Consider the following 22,983-nt stretch of genomic DNA (forward strand, 5'->3'; position numbering starts at 1 on the left):
TGCAGCGACAACCCATCATTTTAATTTTTTAAATATTTACAGATAGAGTTCATCCTCGATAATTAATAATAATTTTTTTAATAAAAGATTGATCTAAAAATAATAAATAAAAATTTTAATTTATTTTAATATTTTATTTTAATACTGATTGTCGATGAAAGTTTTTTTTTTTTTATCAAACCAGATGGATCATTTTTTTAATTAGTTCAGAAATTTTTATGAGTTGAGGTTTCCATTTCCGAGATTAATCAGCAGGCACGGTATCAATTTAAAAAAAATAAATAATTAGAAAAAAAACAGGCCGCCCTAGATTTTCTTTGCTCAATAAGATTAAACTCAGTCGTTCAACGTTCTCTGGTGACTGGAACCGGAATGGAAGAGGAAGATGGGAAATATGAGAAGGGGCTTGACATTGGCGTTCACATCGTCGGCTCGCTTCCCACGATCATCTACATCCCTGATTTCATCTACCAATCCGAGCAATCGCAGCTTCTCCACGACGTATTACTATAATCAAACTCGCCACTTCTCTTTCAGAACGATCTTTTGTGTCTCTTCCTCAGATTCATACTGGTATGCATTTCCTTTTCCTTTCTGAGAAATTTATGTTCCTGCAGATCTACGAGGCACCAGCCTCCAGATGGAAATCGTTGAAGAACCGGAGACTGCAGAACTGGGGTGAGTCATTGCTCGTGTGTTAGACTCTCCTTTGCTTCGTCTGTATACAAATTCAGTGTATTTTGCTATGATGCTGTCATATTCTGTTGTTTGTTTTTTGACGGTGGTAGGTGGCGTTGTCCACGAGAAAGGATTGCTGCCACAACCAAGTATGTTGCGCGAATTTTGTTTCCCTCCTGCATCCATGGTTTTGTTTATAATCCCTTGCATTGGAAATTTGTGGTTATTTTAATTTCTTCCCTTGTTCTGGATCAATTAATTTTTGAGTGGTTTATTTCTCTAAACTCGTTTGGAGTAATATGGCTATTGGTACATAAGGTGTTCGTTAAATTCTCCCAGTAAGAGGAGACTGTGCTTGATGACTTTCTTAGTTATTTAGCTTAGAAATATAAGATGAAGTAACCCACATGTTCATTAACATATAATGCAATTTTGTCACTATCCACAAGTACTCTACTAATCTTACCTTTATTTTGTGTCACAAAGATGTGCTTGGTTAGTATACAATTGTGTCAAAGTCAGTTGTAGTGTGGATGCCTATCGTCATCTAGTTGTTGGAATAAAATGGGAAACACTTTGATGCAAGGCCACGAGAAACAAGACTATCTCATAATTTTCATGCTCATACTATTCAATTGGTCATTGATTAATATCTTTCTTTGGACTATTGCCTCTCACTTCTAAAACAAGGATATATTTTCTAAATTGAACACATTCTTATGTTTATCATTTTAACATAGGTGTAGATTGTCATGTCAAAGGGTAGTGCTTGGGTGGGGAATGACCTGGTCACATTGAGGCCTCCACTAAAATTTTAAAATAATTGTAAAATAAAAATATAAAAATAAAAATAAAAAGAAAGTAATTTTTTTATTTTTTTAACTTTTGAATTAAAGTAATGTAAATTGTTTGGTTGCCTACGTCTAATTCTATTTAGCATATTTACCTCATTTACACGTGTAGTATCCAAATCTCTGCTTAGTCCAGTTACATCTTGTCGATTCGGATAGCATGAAATACAACCAAAACGTAAACTGTAAATGACTTACATGGATCTTCCGATGAATTCGCTGAAGATATCGTCGAAGACGTCGCTGTTGCTGTCGCCGAGAAGATCACCACTCGGAATCTCCTCAAACTTTTTCACGAACCAAATCCCAGCGTCTGGACGTTCTCTAACGCTCGTTGATCACCTCACAACTTCGCTGCGCTCTCTGATCACCTCCGCTTCATCCGCTGTCACTTTCTCATTGCTTGGACGCTCCTTTTATAGGAAGGTCGAGGAAGACGAAGGGAAAAGGATGCCCCTTCGTCTCCTTGACGTTTGAAGCAACGAGACGTTTGTAGCAACGAAAGAGACGACCCCCCTTCGTCTCCTGTAATGCCCAACATCTCCCACTCGTCCAAGTCAATCCATAAGGTTATATGGTCACATAGACTATGCCAGTCACATAGACTACAAGGTGATCATATCACGAAGACCAGAGCAAAATTAGTCACAAAGACCAAATAGGTCACGTAGACTTTATGAGGATCAAGTCACGAAGACCTAAGCAAAATTAATTAGTCACAAAGACCAAATAAGAACATCCATTCCATACATTAGGGAAAATGGTTCGTGCGACAGCAATCCCATTGAGCATTCAACTGCTAAGAAGATTGTCACACCTTACTTAGTTGCTCCATAGAACGAATCAGAGACATAAATGCCCATAGAACGAATCAGAGACATAAATGACTTGTCTTTACCCAGATTAAATTATTTACATCATTATGAACATCTCTAATCCCTCATATTGACTATATGTCAAGAACATGTTCAACATCTCCAATCAAACAAATTATTCACAATTACATTTTATGTACTGAACTAAAAATGTAACTGGTACCAGTGAATAAATGTAAATCAATCTTAATCTTCCTTTTTAGCTAGAATCTATTCATTCTAATCAGTCGCTCTCCTAGTTAGGCTCCATAGACCGAATCATTCATAGCCAATAGGAAACATGCTAAAGTAGCAGACACTGATCAAATCTTCAAGTAGACAGCTAAATAGTCACTTAGGGTAAGATTGAGATTAACTTATAATCTCAAGGGTCTCATATAGTAGAGAAGCAGAGATCCATTCTCCTACTACCCTTCTTGTCACCATAACACATGTGGTATGAATCACATGCTATGATGTTATTCTCTTTACTAAAAAGAGCGCATGTTTTTCCCAAATTTAATATTGTACAGATTTCGATCTAGACATATCTAATGTCTAATCCTGAATTCAACATATGAATTCTAATCTGGCCTTTAAGCAGATTCAGTAAATGGTGGGTGCATTTACTCCAATCATTACACAAATGATCTCATCTTGACATAATTATCATGGCGACCTTAACTTATGGGTATGTCTCTATTCACAGCTACATAAGCTGTCCTATAAACAACGGTCTTACCTCTATTTGTACTTAACAAATAGAGATGATTGTCCATATGAGTGGACCAATCTCAATCTGCCAACATGCTTATTGAGACTTTTATTCGAATGTAACAAAGACATATACACTAAATAAATCATGACATTTTTCATTTATCAAAATATCTTTACAATTAGTTACATTCTTCGAAGTCCCAAAGACTTCATATGCCCATGAAATGACTCTTTAGTCAATGACTTAGTAAAAGGATTAGCAAACATATTTCGTGTAGGGATATACTCAAGAATCACCTTTTTCTTGTCAACAATATCCCTTACAAAATTATACTTAATTTTTATATGCTTGCCTTTGCTGTGATATTTGGGATCCTTGGAGAAACCTATTGCAGCTTGACTGTCACAGTACATTGTAACAGGACTCCCACTGTCATCAGCAATCTTCAGATGCTTCAGGAACTTTCTTAGCCAGACAACCTCTTGCACAGCCGCTGCACAAGCCACATACTCAGCTTCCATTGTCGACAAGGCTACACAAGCCTACTTCTTGCTGTTCCATGATATGACACCATCTGCATCTGTGTAGCCACTTAGGCTCATATCTGATCCTTGGAAGCAGAGGCAATAATCCGCTGTTCCTTTGAGATATCTGAATATCCTCTTCACCGCTTTCTAGTGTCTCGATCCTGGGTTTGATTGGAAACGACTAACTAAGCCAACAGCATAGCTTATATCAGGACGAGTACACAACATAGTGTTCATCAAACTACTAATAGCACTAGCATATGGTTTTTTCTTCATTTCGGCTATTTCCTCAAGAGTCTTGGGATACATACTTTTGCTCAAAACAGTACCTTTCGCTATAGGCGTCTGTTCAATGTTACAATATGACATATTGAAGTGTTGCAGCATCTTAGTGATATAAGCTTCTTAAGACAAACCCAAAAGCTTTTTTGATCGGTCTCTAACGATCTTCACTCCTAAGATGTACTCTGCTTCTCCCATATCTATTATGTCAAATTGTGATGAAAGCCAACTTTTGACTTCTATCACACACTTTATGTCGCTTCCAGCTATTAACATATCATCAACATATAATGATAAAATGACAAACTTTCCTTTCTCCTTTCTTAGGTAAACACAATGATCCTCATTGACCATTTCGAAACCATAAGACAATATTACTTCATTAAATCTTATGTTCCATTGTCTTGACGCTTGCTTTAGCCCATATATAGACTTCCTAAGTCTACATATTCTTTTCTCTTGGCCTTCAGCAACATAACCTTCTGGTTGTACCATATAGATTTCTTCGTCAAGATTACCATTAAGGAAAGTCGTTTTTACATCCATCTGATGTAATTTCATGTCATATTGTGCTATTATAGCTAGGATAACACGTATTGACACAAACTTCACAACTGGGGAGAATGTCTCTTTAAAGTCAATACCCTCCATTTTGGTATATCTTTTTGCAACTAATCGAGCTTTGTATCGATTAATCGATCCATCTGCTTTTCTCTTTACTTTGAGAATCCACTTATTCCTAATAGTCCTTCGGCCTGGAGGAACATTGACTAAATCCCAAACTTGATTCTTTCTCACTGACTCCATTTTTTCATCCATTGCAATTTTCCATTCTTTTCTAACTGAGCTTCTCAAAGCTTTCTCAACTGTTCGAGGTTCCTCATCATCAACCGGGAGAATCATCAATGCCTCATTCTCAATATCAAACATTCTCCGAGGAGTAATCTGACGACTACTTCTTCGAAGGTTAGACTGTTGAGAAACTGACTCATTCAATGCCAAATTACTCCCATTAGGTTGACTAGATTCAGGCATCTCCTGATTTGTTGATAAAAGAATACTATCCTCCTCCTCTATCTCATATAGAGAAATTGTCTTATCAACTTCACCTTGTGTTGGGAACTCAGTTTCAAGAAAAGTAGCATCTCTTGACTCTATTTCAGATATGGTTCCATCTTGTCGCTCACCAATAAAAACATAACCCTTAGAAGTCTCAGAGTACCTTATAAAGATACACTTCTTACCTCTGGGTCATAATTTTCCATGTTCGTGAGTCTTATCATTGGTTCAGCGGGGACCGGTAAGATTTTCTACCTGTCATGGGGTAGATGGAACTGACTTTGAAGGCACTTTGTTAAGTATATAGGCCGCAACTAATAATGTATCTCCCCAATAGGAGATTGACAAATTAGCCCGCGCTATCATAGAGCTAACCATTTCAAGAAGAGTCCTATTTTTTCTTTCAGCAACCCTATTTTGCTGTGGAGTTCTAAGGATAGTTAGCTGTCTAATAATCCCTTTCTCATTACACATTGTCTTGAACTGATCAGACAAATATTCACCTCTACGGTCAGTGCGCAAGGTTTTAACCTCACGTTCCAATTGATTCTCAACTTCGTTCAAGTAACGAATAAAGCAATCCAATGCTTCAGATTTGTGAGAAATCAAATACACATGATCAAAACGTGTGAAGTCATCAATAAATATAATGAAATAAGAACTCCCATTTCTAGCCTTCATATTCATTGAACCACAAATATCCGAATAAATTAATTGCAATGGTGATTCGGCCCTAATAGCCTTACCAAATGGTTTCCTAGTCGTCTTTCCAGCAAGACAATGCTCACATATAGACAAGTTAATCTTAGCATGAGTGCCTAAAAGACTCTCCTTAGCTAATCTATTCATTCGTTCTTGTCCTATATGTCCTAGCCTATCATGTCAAATTTCATCATTAACATCAGCATTACTAGTAAGAGCAATGTTTGGAAAACAACCATCATTATTATTCGGTTCTACATCAAGAACCATAAAACCATTTGTTACATAACCATACCCAATTAACACAGAGTTAATTCGAAGTTCCACACAATGACTATAAAAATTTATATTGTAACCTAAATCAAGAAGACAAATGATAGAAATCAGATTCCGTCGAATCTCAGGAGAATATAGGACATCATGTAGAAACAAGGTACGCCCACTACGTAGGTTGAGCTTACAAGTGTCAGTGCTTTTGACTTCAATTCTTGCATTATTTCCTACATATATCCATTTGTTGCCGGTTGGTACCCGATGGTACTCCACATATGTAGCTCGATCACGTGCTACGTGGTTCGTTGCTCCTGAATCTACAATCCACAAAGGATACGAATCAGCTAAAAACACTGTACTTGCAACATATTGCTCGTGGAAAGAAGATAACAATGGACCTACCTTTTTAGGCTCAGTACAATCCCGAGCAAAATGACCCTTTTTGCCACAGTTGAAGCAGGTCAACTTGCTCATAGGTCTTTGTCCATATCTCTTTCCTTTCTTCTTGATTTGGTTTTTAACAACAACAACACTAGCCTCCTTTCCTTTTCCCTTTCCTTTCTTAAACCATCTTTTCTTATTCTTGGAATAGAACCTTCAGCTACAAAAACTTGATCAGAAATCCTTACGGATTCAATCCTCTCCGCCTCAAGTTCAACATGGCGTGAGACATCGATGAAAGTCTTGATACTCTCACTGTGGGTCAGATTCTGTTTTATCGTTTCCCAAAAATCAGGAAGGGAACGGATAACTGCTTGAACCTATTGTTCATCAGTCAACGCATGACCAGCAGTCTTAAGCTCTCGAATCATTTTACCCATCTTCCTGAGATGTTGGGCCATGGTAACATTCGAGTGCTTTTTACAATTATCAAACTTGATAGTTAGCTGACGGAGTTTACTCAAACTTACTCCACTGTACTTCTCTCTAAGGGTTGCCCAGATAGCATGAGCAGATGGTAATGGCTCATACTCAAATACTAGGTCATCCACCATTGAACTAATCAATATACCCTTAGCAATGGAGTCCTTCCTTTTCTATGCCTTATAGGCATCAATATCACGTCCGTGCTGTGCTGTAGAACCATCAACCGGTTCCTCAATGAATCGATTTACAACCTCTAGAACTTCTTGTTCCTCAAGAACGTATTGTATCTTGAGGTGCCAGATTTTGTAGCTATCCCCATATAATTTCTCACCCTTATTGAGTTCAGCTATGATATTTTTAGTTGCCATGATCTACATAAATAAACACATTATTTATTATTTCAGTGTAATTCATATATGTGCAATTATTTATTGACTCAGTGTAAATTAGAGTTAGTTTATAAAATCAAGTGATAACATTGTTTCCACTCATCATTTGTATGTTCTAATCTAATCAACATCGATCAATCATATTACACACATCTCATATAATGAACGAATCATTATTAAAATGAACTAATCATTTTTCATATGAATTAATCATATCATGAAATGAACTAATCATTTCTAAGTTTGTTAACATATAACATAACTTTTCATTATATAATTCTGTTCGTGCATAACGACAAAAATTATTACATGACTCAAACACTAAATGAGCTAACACTGCTCGTACATAACGAAAGTAAACAGAACACTAATAAACTAGATAGGTCAATACTGCTCCCAGTAGGACAAATACTAGTGTAGCGACCAACATTATCCTTGTTAACCTGGACTCATTTGGGATAATCTCAGACGGGGCAACTTCAGGATTCTTTATCAGATCCATTTCTGGATCTTCCTCGAATATTTCCTAGTCCTCTTCAGACTCTTTAGGCTCTTCTTCACCCATATAGTGAAGTAGTTCCTCGTACAATTCTGAATATGTGACCCGTCCTTCATGACGTCCCCATACATAGTCTGCTATTACCCTAGGATACTCTGGCAATGATTGCATAAATGCCCAGATCCTATAACTGTCCAAGACTAGAAACTCTTCTTGTTCAAGTTTCCAGAACAGTCTATCAAGTCTTCTAACATGTCCGTCGACTCCATAAACAGACTTATACTCTATCTCCTAAATCTCCTCCCGGAGCTGGTTTCGTCGCACTTCGCGACGAGTCAATGTGGTAATTGTCCGAGCTATCTGAAAAATTGAATTTAAATAAGTCAGTACAAAACTGATTAACCAGTACAAAACCAGTTTGATTCAATTTATACAGATATACAACCATCATTATAAATCAAGAAAAACAAATCTTCTCGATTTTCAGGAGTTTAAGTAGACTGACCCATTGGACTGGTCAATCAGGAATCTGGATCTTAAGCTTAGTCTATTGTCCTCATTAGAACTAATCTAATTGGACAACGATTTCTTACCTATCTTCTGTTATTGTTTTAGTCCATTTGAGTCAATATCAGACTTATTGATCAAACTAAGGTCCGTTTTATTCGTCCAATTTCTCATTGGATTAAGTCTGACCCATTAGAACAAATCTAATCTCTTTTTGATCAAATCTGACACAACAGAACTAATTTGGTCATATTTGATCAACCCAACTTTTGTAATCAAGATCACCCCAATTAATTCAATAATAATCCGAACTGGTTAAATCAACAAATAATTTGAACCAGATCTAGGTATTATTGAATCAAATTGGTCTGTTTAAATCAACTAATAATTTAAACCAGACCTGGGTTTGATTGGACATGTTGATCTGGTTCAATTTTCAGTAAATTGAACCATAAATTAATTAAATATTTATTTATTAATTAATAATACATTTCCTTATGTATTTAATTAATTAATAAATATATTTAATTAAATTTTAGGCCACTGTTCATGTACATGGAGAAGGAAGGAAAAAAAAATTAAAAACATGCATGCACCCTTTTTTTTTTTTTTTCTTCTTCAATGTGCTTCGTCAAAAACACTGTGCATCGCGTTTTTTTTTCAATCGATTCATGAATCGATTCAATACTGTGCTTCGTAAAAAAAAAACGGAAGCACTGTACGCTACAATTTTGAATCGATTGAAATTCATTTCAATTGATTCAATTGAATCGAGTTGATTCATTAATCGATTCACTTGATAGACGAACAGTAGGTACTGTTCATCTTCTCGACGAGAAAAGAAAAACGCGAGCATTCTCGCGATAAACATGAGGCGTCCCGCAGCCAACTTCCATCGATATTTTAACGTGATCGCCGGCACTCCTCTGCCGTCATATGTCCGGGAGGAAATCGCGAATCGATCTCATTGATGATTATTGCGAAATCGCAATGTCGCCATTTCACAGTTTTATTTCATGCTTTCAGAACCATAAACATAGCTCTGATAGCATTGTCGATTCGGATAGCATGAAATACAACCAAAATGTGAACTGTAAATGACTTGCATGGATCTCCCGATGAACTCGCTAAAGATATCGTCGAAGACGTCGCTGCTGCTGTCGCCGAGAAGATCACCACTCGGAACCTCCTCGAACTTTTTCACGAACCAAATCCCAGCCTCTGGACGTTCTCTAACGCTCGCTGATCACCTCACAACTTCGTTGCGCTCTCTGATCACCTCCGCTTCATCCGCTGTCCCTTTCTTATTGCTTGGACGCTCCTTTTATTGGAGGGTCGAGGAAGACGAAGGGGAAAGGACACCCCTTCGTCTCCTTGGCGTTTGCAGCAACGAGACGTTTGCAGCAACGAAAGAGACGACCCCGTTCGTCTCCTGTAACGCCCAACACATCTAACATGTAATTGCAATGTTGTTAAAACTTCATTGTTGAGTTCGGCCTTAAGTGTGCTCACTTGTCTTGTAGATGATGTTCTCTATCTAGCCAATGCTTCACATAGATTCACATCTCTAAGCCTTTCTTGTTCAATTAACTGCTCCTTGTTCCTTGTTCGACACTTAATTACTTGCATTGAAAAAAGACTCCCACTACTACACATATGGAAATTCTTCGCTAATCATGTGCCATAGTTGATAGGACGGGATATATTGCTACCTTTATTTTTCCCTAATCTAAAATATCTAAGTACTGATGCATAACCTCACATGCATCCCTCATTGTATTGATTTAGATGAGTACAAGTCAACCAGCTATGCGTGAGGAGATTCTGTGATCCTTCTCTTTGTTGAGAGAGGCTATGACGCTCTTGAGAAGTTGATGGTGGCGCATGTCTTTGACCTGCTTGTTTACTACTGCGACATCAAATGTACATTTCATTTAATTAATTTTTTATATCTAATTTTTCTAATGACACTCGGTAGTCTCATATTCTCATAATATTCATTAATAATACCATAAAAATATTGAAAATTTGACTTTATGATCTAAAACTACAATTATGCAATATATATATATATATATATATATATAACAAATACAATTACTTTAATATTTTTCTAATTTTTAATTTCTTTTCTGTAATAATCTCAAATAATTCAACATCAATTTTGTATTCATTAAATAAATCATTATTATTATTTAATTATTAAGTAGCAAATGAGAAGTAGAAGAATAAATGGTAGAAAAGTAATTGTAATAGAATAAAAAAGATCTAAAAAGTTATATGCTTTTTTAGCATAAGGCTAATCAAATTCATCAATAAGATGTTAAATATATTTATCAATCACAAAAAGTAATAATATTCTAAGTATATTTTGAAGATTAAATAAGTTCTATCTATGGGATTATATTAGAAGGGATTTTGTTATATCTTTTATTCACATTACTATAAAAGGGCAGTCCGGTGCACGAAGCTCCCGTCATGCGGGGTCCCGGGGAAGGATCCATTGTACTCAGCCTTACCCTGCTTTTTGCAAGAGGTTGTTTCCAGGATTCGAACCCGTAACCTTTTGGTCACATGACAACAACTATACCGTTGCGCCAAGGCTCCCCTTCTTATTCACGTCACTATAAAACATTTTAATATCTTGCTGCTAGAATGAGAAGAATAAATGAACAACTAGCATTTCTTACACATAAATTTAAGATGTGACAAGCACAATGAACAACATAGGACTAAATATATATTTTAAACTCGTTATGGCAACGTCACTGTTTGATGTATTATCAAATGAAATAGAAAAAAAAAACATCAGTTGTTGTATGCATATGCTACACTATAAGTATTTACAAATTTTATAACTATATTATGAGGTTATGTTAATCATTTAAAGTAATAATTGTTTTACAGTAAAAGTTATCATCTATTCCATTCCATGTTCAAAGTAACAAATATAAGAAAGAATTATGACTGTTACCCTAAACATCAAATGTACTCTCATATCTAAAGTTTTCAAAAGCATGTATGCGATTTTTGTTTAAAAATCCTTAAAACTTGTGTTTCTGGATGTTTTCTTAGATTGAGGTTGTAAATATATCTTAACAAAATATTCAAATTGTGGTTCAAACTTTATTATATATTTTGTGACTCCTTATCGAGTATTTTCATTTGAAAAAAAATAAAAGAAACCAAACTATTAGGAGTAAAAGATAGTGTTGATTTAGCTTTAGAGATTCTTTTATCATAAGATTTGGCATGGAGAGAAAGTTGGCTTGTCCAATGTGTAGAATCATGTGCAGTGCTTAGAGAGGAGGGGGTGAATAGTCAAAATTTAACATAGGACAAAATAAAAACTCAAGCAAAGCTTAATTAAAAGGATTAGTTGCACAATGAAATGTAAAATGAATGTAAAATGGAAATAATAAAGTAAGCATGGCTAACTCAATTTTTTTAATGTAATTTAGAACCTCCAAATTTGTACTCCATAGCCTATGCACTTGTAAGGTGAGTCATCCCTCGAAAAACCACTATACTTTCTTCTTCTTGGAGGTGGGGAAATGTTGTACAAAATCTTTTATAGTAAGATCGTATAGTAAGGTAAAGGGAAAACTTGTGTAAAAAAAATAAATGTTAATGGTAAAGACCTCTAGCTTAAACAAAATAACAAACTATAAACTAAATTAAAGACAATTTGAGAGTAATAGAATGATGGTTTTCTTGTTCTAGAATGAGCTCCCCTTGCTCTTCTATAGTCTTCTAAATGGCTTGGATAAACTTCTTTGTTTAATTTCGATTAACTCAAGCTATGGCTAGTCAACTGAAATGTTGATTATGGAGGCCCTTTCTTCTAGCTACGGCCTTCGTTCATGTTACACCCCGAGGGTGAGGTTGTTTGACGAAAATCGGACAATACCTCCCCTGTAATAGTGACAATTGAAACCTGGGTACATAGCCACATGGCTAAACAAAAATAATAATATCAGCCCACACGGCTGGAAACAACCACAATTACACAAGATAGATAGCAATCCACATGGCTAGATTAAAAACACAGCAGAAAGTATAAAGTAAACATATAAACCCAAAATAATTGGTCGCGAGCTTCCCGACTTGACACAATAACATCAAAATAATTACAAGAAGCCACAAGGTTAAAATCCATACAAAAGATACATTGATATATTACACGTACAAGTCCAAAACTAATAATGCGAGTGGAAGTAATAACGAAAGAAGTCGCTCGATGTGACATGGGATTGGCGGACAAGATCTCCAAATGACTCCATAAATCCTCTACCTGCTCCCTGGCAAAAGAAAAACCAGTACAAGGGGTGGTAAGTGCGGTTTACTCAGCGGGTAATAGATAGATAGATAGTGTATGAACATAATATATCTAGAGATTCAAAGGTATATAGTCTCATGAAAATACTTACTACCAAAGTAAGTGTGCCACTATAATCGTCTGCTAACTAAAGCATAACCGACAATAATAATCCTCCACTAACCTGCTCAACTAGGTGTGACCAATAAATCGAGAGTACATACGGTACCTCCCAACTTGTACGAATAAATACATGACTGACATATAGCAAATATATAACAAGCAATGACTGCAGGAGAACGTTCTACCTTAGATGGTCCCGTAGGTAGTCAGGGTAAACAAATAGTCACTGTCTACAGGTGAACTTGCTACTACGAATGGTTTCGTGGGCAGACAAGGTAAGTAAACAGTTACTATCTACGGGTGAACTCGCTATAACGAATGATCTCGTAGGCAGACAAGGTATATATGTAGTTGTCTAGTTATGGACAGTACGCAAACTCGCTACTACGAATGGTCTCATGGGCAATCGTATATATATATCATGATCGCTAATGACTCTCTCTTAACCAAGAGTGGAAGACAATAGTCAATAGGATATAATAACGATTGTTGACAACTCTCTCAACCATGAATAGGAGATAATGGTTGACGGGATATAACAATGTAACAATATGTAGAAGGGTCAACCTCACTAGTGGTTAGGCATGAGACTGAATAACAGATAAGTTCACGTAGGATCCTCGATATCCTACACTACAGTATGATATGGTAACTTAGTTCAATGTTCTACAACTATGCTACGGTATAGTATCGCTAGCATAATAGTACAAGCATTAATGGTTATAAATAGCATGGATAACAATGAGACTGGATCAACATACAAGATCAAGCATAGAAATAAGAACGAATAGAGTCAAGGTAAATATAACAACTATCTAAACATAGATTATGCACTAAGGTTAAAGTACTAAAGGAACAAGGCAGGAAGAATATGATTTTATCTATCGATCGTGCCAAACAATCTCACGTTGAGACGCTCATCTCGAATCAAAGTCCAAAATTCGATGATGGTCGTTGGTGACTCACAATCAGAGGAATTCACGACCGAAAACCAGTGGCCCGATTTGTGGATCACTCACAACAAGGTCACAAATTCAATGGCAAATTTCTTCTCCAACGATGGCTCATAGTGGCAAACAACGAGTGTGGCATGCAATCGGCGATTGAAGCTAGGGCACCGACCCAAAGGGACAGCGCCTCGAGTACACGACTGTGGCTCTCACATGGCTAACGGTTGGATCGGGTGAAGAGGGCTCTACATAATCGGAGTGACGCGAAAGTGGATCGATTGGGGAGGAGAGAAGGATCGGGTGACCCTCCTAATGGCCAGCGGTGGTCGGCCGACAACAATGGATCGGGTGAAGGCTCGCGGAGGAGAGGAGGAGGTGTTGGCGAGATGTAGGGCACGGGATTTGGGGGGTGTCGAATGGGGGAGGAGAGAAAATATAATTGGGGATTATCTACTTAGGTTTAAATTAATTAAACTCTAAGTTAACTTCTCAATCAACTCTCACTTAATTGGATATTCCAAATAGACTTTCTTTAAGCCTAATAAATTCATCCTCTTATACTTGTCATACGGGCTCTAATTAAATCCAGAAAAATTTCTAAAAATTCTCAAAAAATTCTATAAGGCTATTTCTCCAATAACACTTATTATTAAATTGTCATAGCTTACAGTTCAACACAACAAATGTTCAGTCAATTCAAATTCATTTCGATGCCTATCACTTGAATTATGGTTTATCATCTAGGTGATAACGATTCTAGTCGATTTAAAGACAACCAAGTCACCTCTAAGCCTTTCAATCAACTCGAGTGGATTATTTTTTCTTACTCAACTAGATCAAATCTACTCAAATGCTATTTTATTTTTTGAATTCAAATAATATTTTTTTAGTTGATTGCCTAATCGACTCAAAATAGATAGATAGCAAGATAATTAGTATTTTAGTCAATTGATTGTCTTGGTTGACTCGATAAAATGTTTCCTTTTAGTCGACTAAGTTGAAATCAAAAAAATAATAATCTCAGTTAGTCTCATTGACTATCTCTGGGGTGACCGGCCCGGCCCCACGGAATTTTCCCACCGGTCACCAGGGTAAATCGGGAAGCGCACGCGACAGCCAACCCAGAAGCCCAACATCCTATGGTTACGCCCTCCATTTGGAGGAAATTTTTTTGTAAATACGCCATAGCTGGGGTTCGAACCGCGGGTGCCTGGGTGACAACCTAGATGTCCTACCGCGACACCATGGCCCCGGGGACCGACTAAGTTGAAACAAAGAGCTAGTGATGGTGGACTTAAAGTTTTCAATTGACTTGACTATTTTGTTGATTGAACTAAACCTTTAGGTGACTGAATCTATTTAGTAGCATCAATTACAACTTAGGAATCATTAAAAGTTAATTTTGAGAATTAATGCACATGCATGCATAGAATTAATGCGCATGCATGTATAGAAATAAAACAGATGTTTGCATTGTGAGATTTCATGAATCTAGTAGATGATGATCAAATTAATTAAGCAATAACTAATGTAATTCTAGAACTAGCCATGATGTCTATATAAGATTGTAGTGGCTATGACACAAAGATGTTCGATATCAAATAATCCATCATATTTTGATTTTCTGTATTTTTATATTGTTCTCTATTTCAATATCTATCACTGGTATCCAAAGCATCTACATACTTTCCTTTCCTTTCTTGATGGCAAATACCCTCTTCCAATACTCTCCAAGTCAAGTTCCAATTTTTGATGGAGATCACTATGATTATTGGAGTAGTTAGATGGAAACTTTTTTCATCTCATAGAATCTCTAGGAAGTAATTGAACAAAGGTACGAAGAACCGTCAACGGATCCTCCAGCATGGACAAATGCCCAACAACGACAATATAAAGAAAATATCAAAAAGGATGCAAATGCACTATGATACATCCGGTGAGGATTTAGAAAGTCAATTTTTCCTCGCATTTTCGGCATAAAACGTCTAAGGATGTTGAGTAGTTATGAACAAAAAATTTCAAGATTTAGAGAAAATCACTATCATCAAATTACGGACTCTATGGACTAATTTTGATAATTTTTCCATGCAAGAACCTGAAAGGGTATCTGATCTTTTTTCAAAAGTTATTTAGATAGTTAACTTGATTATAAGTTGTGGTGACACTATTGTAGAAAAAAAATAGTTGACAAAATTTTAAGGATTTTCCTGCAAAAATTTCAACATGTTGTTACTGTAGGAATCTAAAGACTTGTCTACACTCACTATGTATGAACTAATGAGTTCTCTTGAAGCTCATGAGAATAGACTAGATATATTAGAGGAACCATTAGAGTAGACTTTTTAATCCAAAATGAATTTGACAGGCAGAAAGAATAAAGATCAGACGACCAAAGTATCAACATTGGAATTCTAATTCAAGAGGCGAATCAAAAGGCAAGGAGTGGAAGAAAAATCAGTCTAGCAACAAAAATTTATGATGATGCCACGTACAAAAAGAGCAATCATGAAAGCAAAGATTGTTGGTTTCGACAATGCAACGATTGTGAAGACTCTAACTATCTTTACATCAATTGCTTGAAGAAGCAAAATAATAAGCCAACTTGACTGAAGATGATGAATCCTCAGGACAATCATTCTACTCTTGCATAAGTACGCAAGAAGATCGAAATACATGGTACCTCGATAGCGGGTGTAGTTGTCATATGACAAGTATAAAGTCCAGTTTTATCCACCTGGATGATTCATTTAAATCCATGGCTTCGCTCGGACTCGGCTTCCGATTCGTTCTCGGACACGGTTTCGACAACTCGTTCTCAGGTCAGAAGCGTGAGGAAGCTTGCTTGCTTGTGTTCTTCGTCGGAGTCTTCTGATGAAGACTTGTCCCACGTAGCTTGTAGCGTTTCCGTTGCTTGTGAGCTTTCTTCAGATTCGGACAGTTTGACTTGATGTGTCCTTGTTGCATCTGTAATAGGTGACTTTTGACTTGACCTTCTGCTCGAATTTGAACTCAATGACTTTTCTTTGTTTGAATCACCTTCTTTATCTCTCATTTGATGAACCCCTTCTACTTTTTGTACAATTTTCAAACCAGGTTCACAAGCTCGGCAGTGATTTCATCGTCGTCTTCTAAATTTGATTCACCTTCAAGCTCGGGTTTGGTTCGGTACTTGTTCTTTGATTCCTTCATCTTGCTTGTACCTACAACTAAAGCAATATCTTTTTCGACCGAAAGTGCATTAGTCTGTTTGTGTAATTCAAACTAAAAAAATAATTCATCTAGTCTAATTAATGATAGATTGTTGGAAACTTTGTACGCATCTACTATCGATGCATATAAAGTATTCCTCGAAAAAGCATTTAATGCGTACCTTATAATGTCGCGGTTCTCCATCTTTTGTCTGATCGCGTGAAGATCGTTGAGCAAATTTTAGATCCAAGCGTGTAATTGGCTCGCCGGTCACCATCCTGTCTTTAAATATTATATAATTTATTTAAAATTAAGTAGCGTTTACTTACCATCCCGTCTTTCATTCAATTCAATTTGTTTTCCCATAGGCCCTTTGCACTTGTGAACGGACTAACTCGGTTTAACTCTTTGGTCAGGTCGCATTGGAGAGTTTGAGTTGCCTTGGCATCGGACTCGATCTTTTTCCTTCTCGGTGCCTCCCACTTGTCGCAGGGGATGAATACTCCGTCTTCATTGGGGAATGTGAATCTGGTTTGAATGATGATTCATATCTCCACCTGCGTCTTGAGGTGGTACTCCATCTGGCGCTTCAGTAGTTGAAATCCTTACCGAAGAAGAGGGGCGGGAGTGTGGTACTGTAGCCTTCTTGATTGGTCATTCAAAATCTCGCACACAAAGAAACGAAAAAAACTTGTTCCAAGAGTTGGACTTGAATTAGTGGTACTGTATAAAAAGTAATAAACTCGAGTGGTGTTACACCAACTTTGAGAAATGTAAAACTCGATTAAAAAATTTTTTTGATCGAGAGGGGTGATAGCACCGATTTTGATCAACTCAGAAAATCTCAAATATACCACAGAAAAAACTTGGTCGAACGGTGGTTGCACCGATTCAAAGCGACCCCGCTCTAATACCAATTGTAGGATCGAAAAGCATAGGGGTGAATTACTCTTGTGGCTTTTTCACGTTTTTCGCAAGCACTCGGAGAGAATAACGCAGAGCAATAAATGCAGCAAAATAAAATAAAACTTGACACAGGTTGGTTTTACTTGGTTCAGAGTCAACTCATACTTCAAGTCCCGCAATCGTCAATTGCTTTTGTTGGGCAATTCACTATAAGCTTGAAGAATTACACCGAATATAGAATTTAACTTGTATGAAAATAAAACAATATACCTATAACTTAATGAAGAAATTTGAGTGTAGTTGTCGGAGAAGCGTTTCGACATTGTAGAGTAGTTTCTGGAGAAGCCCGCAAGTATGAAAGTCATATGGAAGTGTTGTTGTTTTTTCTTATCTTTCATGTCTGAAGTACTATACGACACTGTGATTATATATAGGCGAATTAAGGTGCCTCCAAGCAATTGGAGGCGCCTTTAGCTCAATTTGGATCAACATCGAAAATCCCAAGGTTCTTATCTGACTAAGGCGCCTTGAGTCCTCCACACGATAGACGTTGAAGCAGTGTCTATCCTCGAATCTGATCTCCGCGGAGGTGCCTCCTCGAACTGAGGTGCCTTCTGCACCGAGGTACCTCCATCACATAGGAGGTGCCTTTGCGCCTTAAACGCAAAAGGCTTCGGCCAACTTAACCGAAGCCAACTTTTTCAATTTTGCTCCTACAACCAATGTTAGTCTAACACATAATATTTTCTGCATCAAAGAGTTAGCACAGTCAAAATAAAGATAATTTGACAGTTTAGGGACTGTCTGGTTCTGACTTTTGGATTTTCCGTGAAACCGTAGGTCGAACCGATGCCTTCTGTTCCCTTAACAGGGAATGCGCCCTCACCTACTACTCTCAGGAGAGTTTATCTGATGCCAAACTGATCGTTCAGACCGTTTGGATTTTTGCTCAACATCCAAGATTTCAAGACTTTTTGTTGGACGTTCGATTCCCTACCCGTTCAGTCTTCCGCTTGGTTTCTGTGACCTCCAGGACTTTCACCTACTGCCCTCGACTAGTAGGATTTTCTGCTCGATGTCCTCGACTTGCTAAGACTTCCGCTCAGTCCTTTGGACCAGGACTTTCTTGCCTAGCCGTAACTAGGGTTTTTCACTTGCCTAGTATTCATTATTATTTTTACCTTACTTAAGCTCACTTGGAACTTTCCTGCACACTCAGTTAGACTTATTAGAACTACAATGATCCTTAACTTTGAACCCTTCGTTATTATTAAAACTTAAGTTCGATCATCTGGTGCTTCAGGCACCAACAACTATATGCCAAGATAAAAAATTATCCAAAAATTCAAGGTTGCATGTTTTCTCGTAGTTTCTCACCTCTTATGCCAGTATTACCCCTTAATATTTTTTCATCTACTAGGAGTCTTGCCTTCAAGACTTCTTGTTTACTGGGCAGGTATATGGTTAATCTTAACTGACCTACCAGGACTTCTCCCCTTAATTTTTATTGAACTTAACCAGCCAAGTATCCTACTTGGACTTTCCTATGTACCAATTCCTATTGGACATCCTTTTTTGCTAATGTCTATTGGATTTCTCTATCTACCAGTACCTAGTCATCTTGACTTATTGATTTCTCTAACTCACTTGTGAAGATTTTTGTACCTGCACATTTGATAAATAGAAATCTACATCTCCATTCTAGATGCAATTCTTGTACTTGAAATAAAAGTAATAAAAGTAGTAGATTAATCTGAGAAAGAAGTTGAATCGTGATCTTTGCAAACAAAGTGATTAAGATTTGAACTTTTTTAGATGATATTATATCCAATAATAAAAATATATGTTTCAAATTTATACCTTATTGATATACCCTACCGAAAATTCAATAGGCACAAAACATTTCATAAGGTAGTGTTGAAACAAGAAATGAATAATTAACATCTAGCATCTGTTACAACTTGACAGTCAAATATTCTTTTTTAATTAGTATACACTTATATTTGAAAGTAAATCTATACTAGTACCATTTTGGTTAGACACTGAGACTTCGGTCACTCAAGATTTAAAATCTTGATATGGACCATTTGGACAAAGAGAAACAATCAACTCTTCGCAAGGAAGGTGGAGCTTGCAAACCTCTTTAAAACCAGGAGCATTTAATCAGATGTTGGACCCTGAAATTATTTGATAGTGCTATGCCGGTCATATACTATGGTTACTGCCTACGTGAAAGCTCTAATCGAAGCGTCCTTTCAGCCACTCTGAATGTATGTACTCATGATTTCAATCAAGATTTCTTTTAATTATGATAGCAGCTTAGTAGTCTCTATTCACATGGGCATTTTGTGCAACTTTGCTCTTCTCAAACCAGGTGTATTTCATGTAAGTGAACTTTTAATTACTTTGTTAGCTGTATATGTGCGATAGAAGGCATCCTTATTCTTTTACCTCCTCATCTCTTTTACATACTAAACAAGCAGAGAGAGAGAGAGAGAGAGAAATGAATATTAGAATTCTGTTCCTGGGATGATGTATAATTGGTATAATTGTAAGAGATGTTTAGAAAAAAATTAATTGTGGAGTGGGAGAATATTTATAGGGTAATTTTATAGTGTTTTTTTAGTTTTTGTGGATATTTTGATAAATTCATAGGGCCCATTTCTACATCTAGGTATACCTGGCTGTGTGGCTCGGGTCCATTGCTTACATCTAGGTATAGAGCACTGTTGGGATTGTGTTATTTGGGAATTCTTTCATTTGTTTGTTTTCCGTGCATTTTGTCATTTGCCGGTTGATTTTGCAGTGCCATCTTGGCTCACAAAGACAACTCAGAGAATATGCCAAAAGACAGGCTTGTTTCCATCTGCAATTAACCATGTGCTCATTAATGAATATCTACCAGATCAAGGAATTATGGTTGGTTTCTATGCCAAAAAAATCTCTTACTATTGCATTGTTTTTCTTTATTCGTAAAGCTTGTAAGGAGAACAACTAATCATTGTCTCAGCCACACCAAGATGGTCCTGCCTACTTTCCTGTGGTTGCAATTTTATCACTCGAGTCACCTATTACAATTGAGTTCACACCCCATCCAAGATCAAAGGACAAAGATTTGAGTGTTAGTGAAACAGCTATTGGTCAACAGGATAGTCCATCAATCAATTCAGATGAGCATGACAGTTTCTCTATTCTTTTGATGCCTCGAAGTTTATTAATATTCAAAGATCATGCCTATACAGGTGAAACTTATTTGTTTCTTGAGATTGTGTTCTGTTTACTGCAAGTTCTTTCTGCTGATTGATAATTATTTTTTTTTCTTGGTTTTCATTTGATTGTTCAGATTATCTTCATGGAATACAAGACTCTGTATCACTCAATTTGGACAAGGCGAGAATTGTGTCATCCTGATTGTTTCGTACCATAATTACTAGGATTATGTTCTTGTTAATTATTGTTCATTTACATTCTTTAAAGTGGCTGACGCTTACCCAAAGTATTAGTTGAAGCTTACTGGTTGACTTCCCTTTTGGTTTCAGGTTGTTAACACTGCACAAGTCATGGAACTAAAGGAGACAGAGTTGCTGCATGGTGACGTTAACATGAGCCAAAGTATCATGTTTCGCAGAACTTCAAAGAGAGTGTCGTTAACTTGCCGCTTGGTACTAAAAGTTCACAAGAACCTGTTCAAGTTTTAGCAACATCTCTTGCAAACAGAGTTGATCAATCATGTTTTTTGGTGTAGCCATATTGAATGCATGTTGATAAGGTTATTATTTTGTTAAGGGCTGTTCTATAACTTGAAGTGCTTTGTTTAGTTTCAAAGGGATAGAAAGGAGAAAGTAGAGTTTTGGGATTTTGGTACTGCTCCATCTATTCCATTTTTCACTTGCATTTTTCTTCATTGTTAGTTGCAACCTATTCTCTGCATGCCATTCTCTCCTTTACGGTACTGCTCTCTTCTCCAGTTTGTCCCTTCTTTTCCCTACATGTCTCCTACTCTTCCTCATCCTCTGACAGCCAGAGGTTGTTGATCACTGAACCTCCTCCATTTCTTTCTCCATAGTCCACGCCCACTCTAGATCTCTTTCATGTAATCAGCCACACTAGTCTCCCGTCCTCAGATTGAAAATTATCTATAATCAGACATTAGTTGAATGGTGTTCATTTTAAACACTAAGGATGACTTAGAAATATTTTCTTCCAAAATAGATTGAGAAAATTTTGATAAGATATTCAAACAAACTCCAGGCTTTAAGTTCAGCATTTCATGCGCTAACTACTATACCATCATTAGGAAACATATTAAGTTTACAACAAGAGAACACAAAGTTGATGAATCAGGCGGTGTAGTATTTGACGAAAATGAACCTTCTAAAATAACATCACCAAATAACGAAATTGAAATTGAATTTAATAAATTAACTCTAAATGAGGGCAAGGTTCGAGAGAGTCAAAAATGACTCTGAAGATTACAAGCGTTAGAATTGAAGGTCATCACTTGAGGATATGTCAAACATTACTCAAGACCAAGATAAATTAGGACAAACGCCAATCATCCTATAGATCACATCTTAGGACACATGACCCATGGAGTAAGAACAAGATCACAATTGAGTGGAGAAAAGAGTCAATTGGCTCTAATCTCTCAATTAAAACCCAAAACAATAGAGGATGCATTGTAAGATCCAGATTGGATTCTAGTAATGTAGGATGAGCTAAATCAATTTGAGAGAAATGAGGTTTGGGTTCTAGTTTTTTAACTTGAAGAGAATTCAATTGTTGATATAAAATGAGTTTTTGGAAACAAATTTAATGATAATAGAGTAATTGTAAGAAATAAGGTTAGGTTGATAGCTAGGGGTTTTACTCAAGTAGAGGGATTGGATTACTATGAGACCTACGTTCTTATATTTCGTCTAGAATCCACATGTCTACTTCTAACTTATGTTTCTCACAAAGACTTTAAACTTTATCAAATGGATATGAAATCAACATTTTTAAATGACTTTATCAAAGAGAAAGTCTATGTAGCACAACCATCAAATGTTAAAGACTATCATAATCACATGTACAGATGGAAAAATATATTATTTGGTTGAAATAGGCCCCAAGGGTCTAGTACAAAAGACTATTCACCTTTTTAATATCAAAAGGATTTAGAAGAGGTCAAATAGATCTCACATTATTTCTGAAAACTAGCGTGATTAACATATTTGTGGTTCAAGTATACATAGATAATATCATCTTTGGAATGACAAATAAGACTTCCTAAAAGAATTCACTACCCA

General features: G+C 36.5%; 1 protein-coding gene across 2 annotated transcripts; it reads left to right on the forward strand.

Moving 5' to 3' along the window:
- The first annotated feature begins 270 nt into the window (after positions 1–270).
- LOC121984421 (alpha-ketoglutarate-dependent dioxygenase alkB homolog 6-like) lies at positions 271–21,596 on the forward strand. Of its 2 annotated transcripts, XM_042537345.1 has the most exons (8): positions 271–501; positions 618–678; positions 789–827; positions 20,367–20,408; positions 20,499–20,611; positions 20,703–20,934; positions 21,036–21,082; positions 21,232–21,596. In XM_042537345.1, the coding sequence occupies exons 1-8, from the start codon at positions 373–375 to the stop codon at positions 21,388–21,390; spliced, it is 822 nt and encodes a 273-aa protein (XP_042393279.1). In that variant the 5' UTR covers positions 271–372; the 3' UTR covers positions 21,391–21,596. The 2 variants fall into 2 exon arrangements, with proteins under 2 accessions (XP_042393279.1, XP_042393280.1); XM_042537346.1 differs by lacking the exon at positions 20,367–20,408 and having other exon boundaries at positions 283–501.
- Positions 21,597–22,983: the final 1,387 nt, after the last annotated feature.

This window comes from Zingiber officinale, chromosome 5B (assembly GCF_018446385.1).
Source record: "Zingiber officinale cultivar Zhangliang chromosome 5B, Zo_v1.1, whole genome shotgun sequence".
Taxonomy (NCBI): Eukaryota; Viridiplantae; Streptophyta; class Magnoliopsida; order Zingiberales; family Zingiberaceae; genus Zingiber; species Zingiber officinale.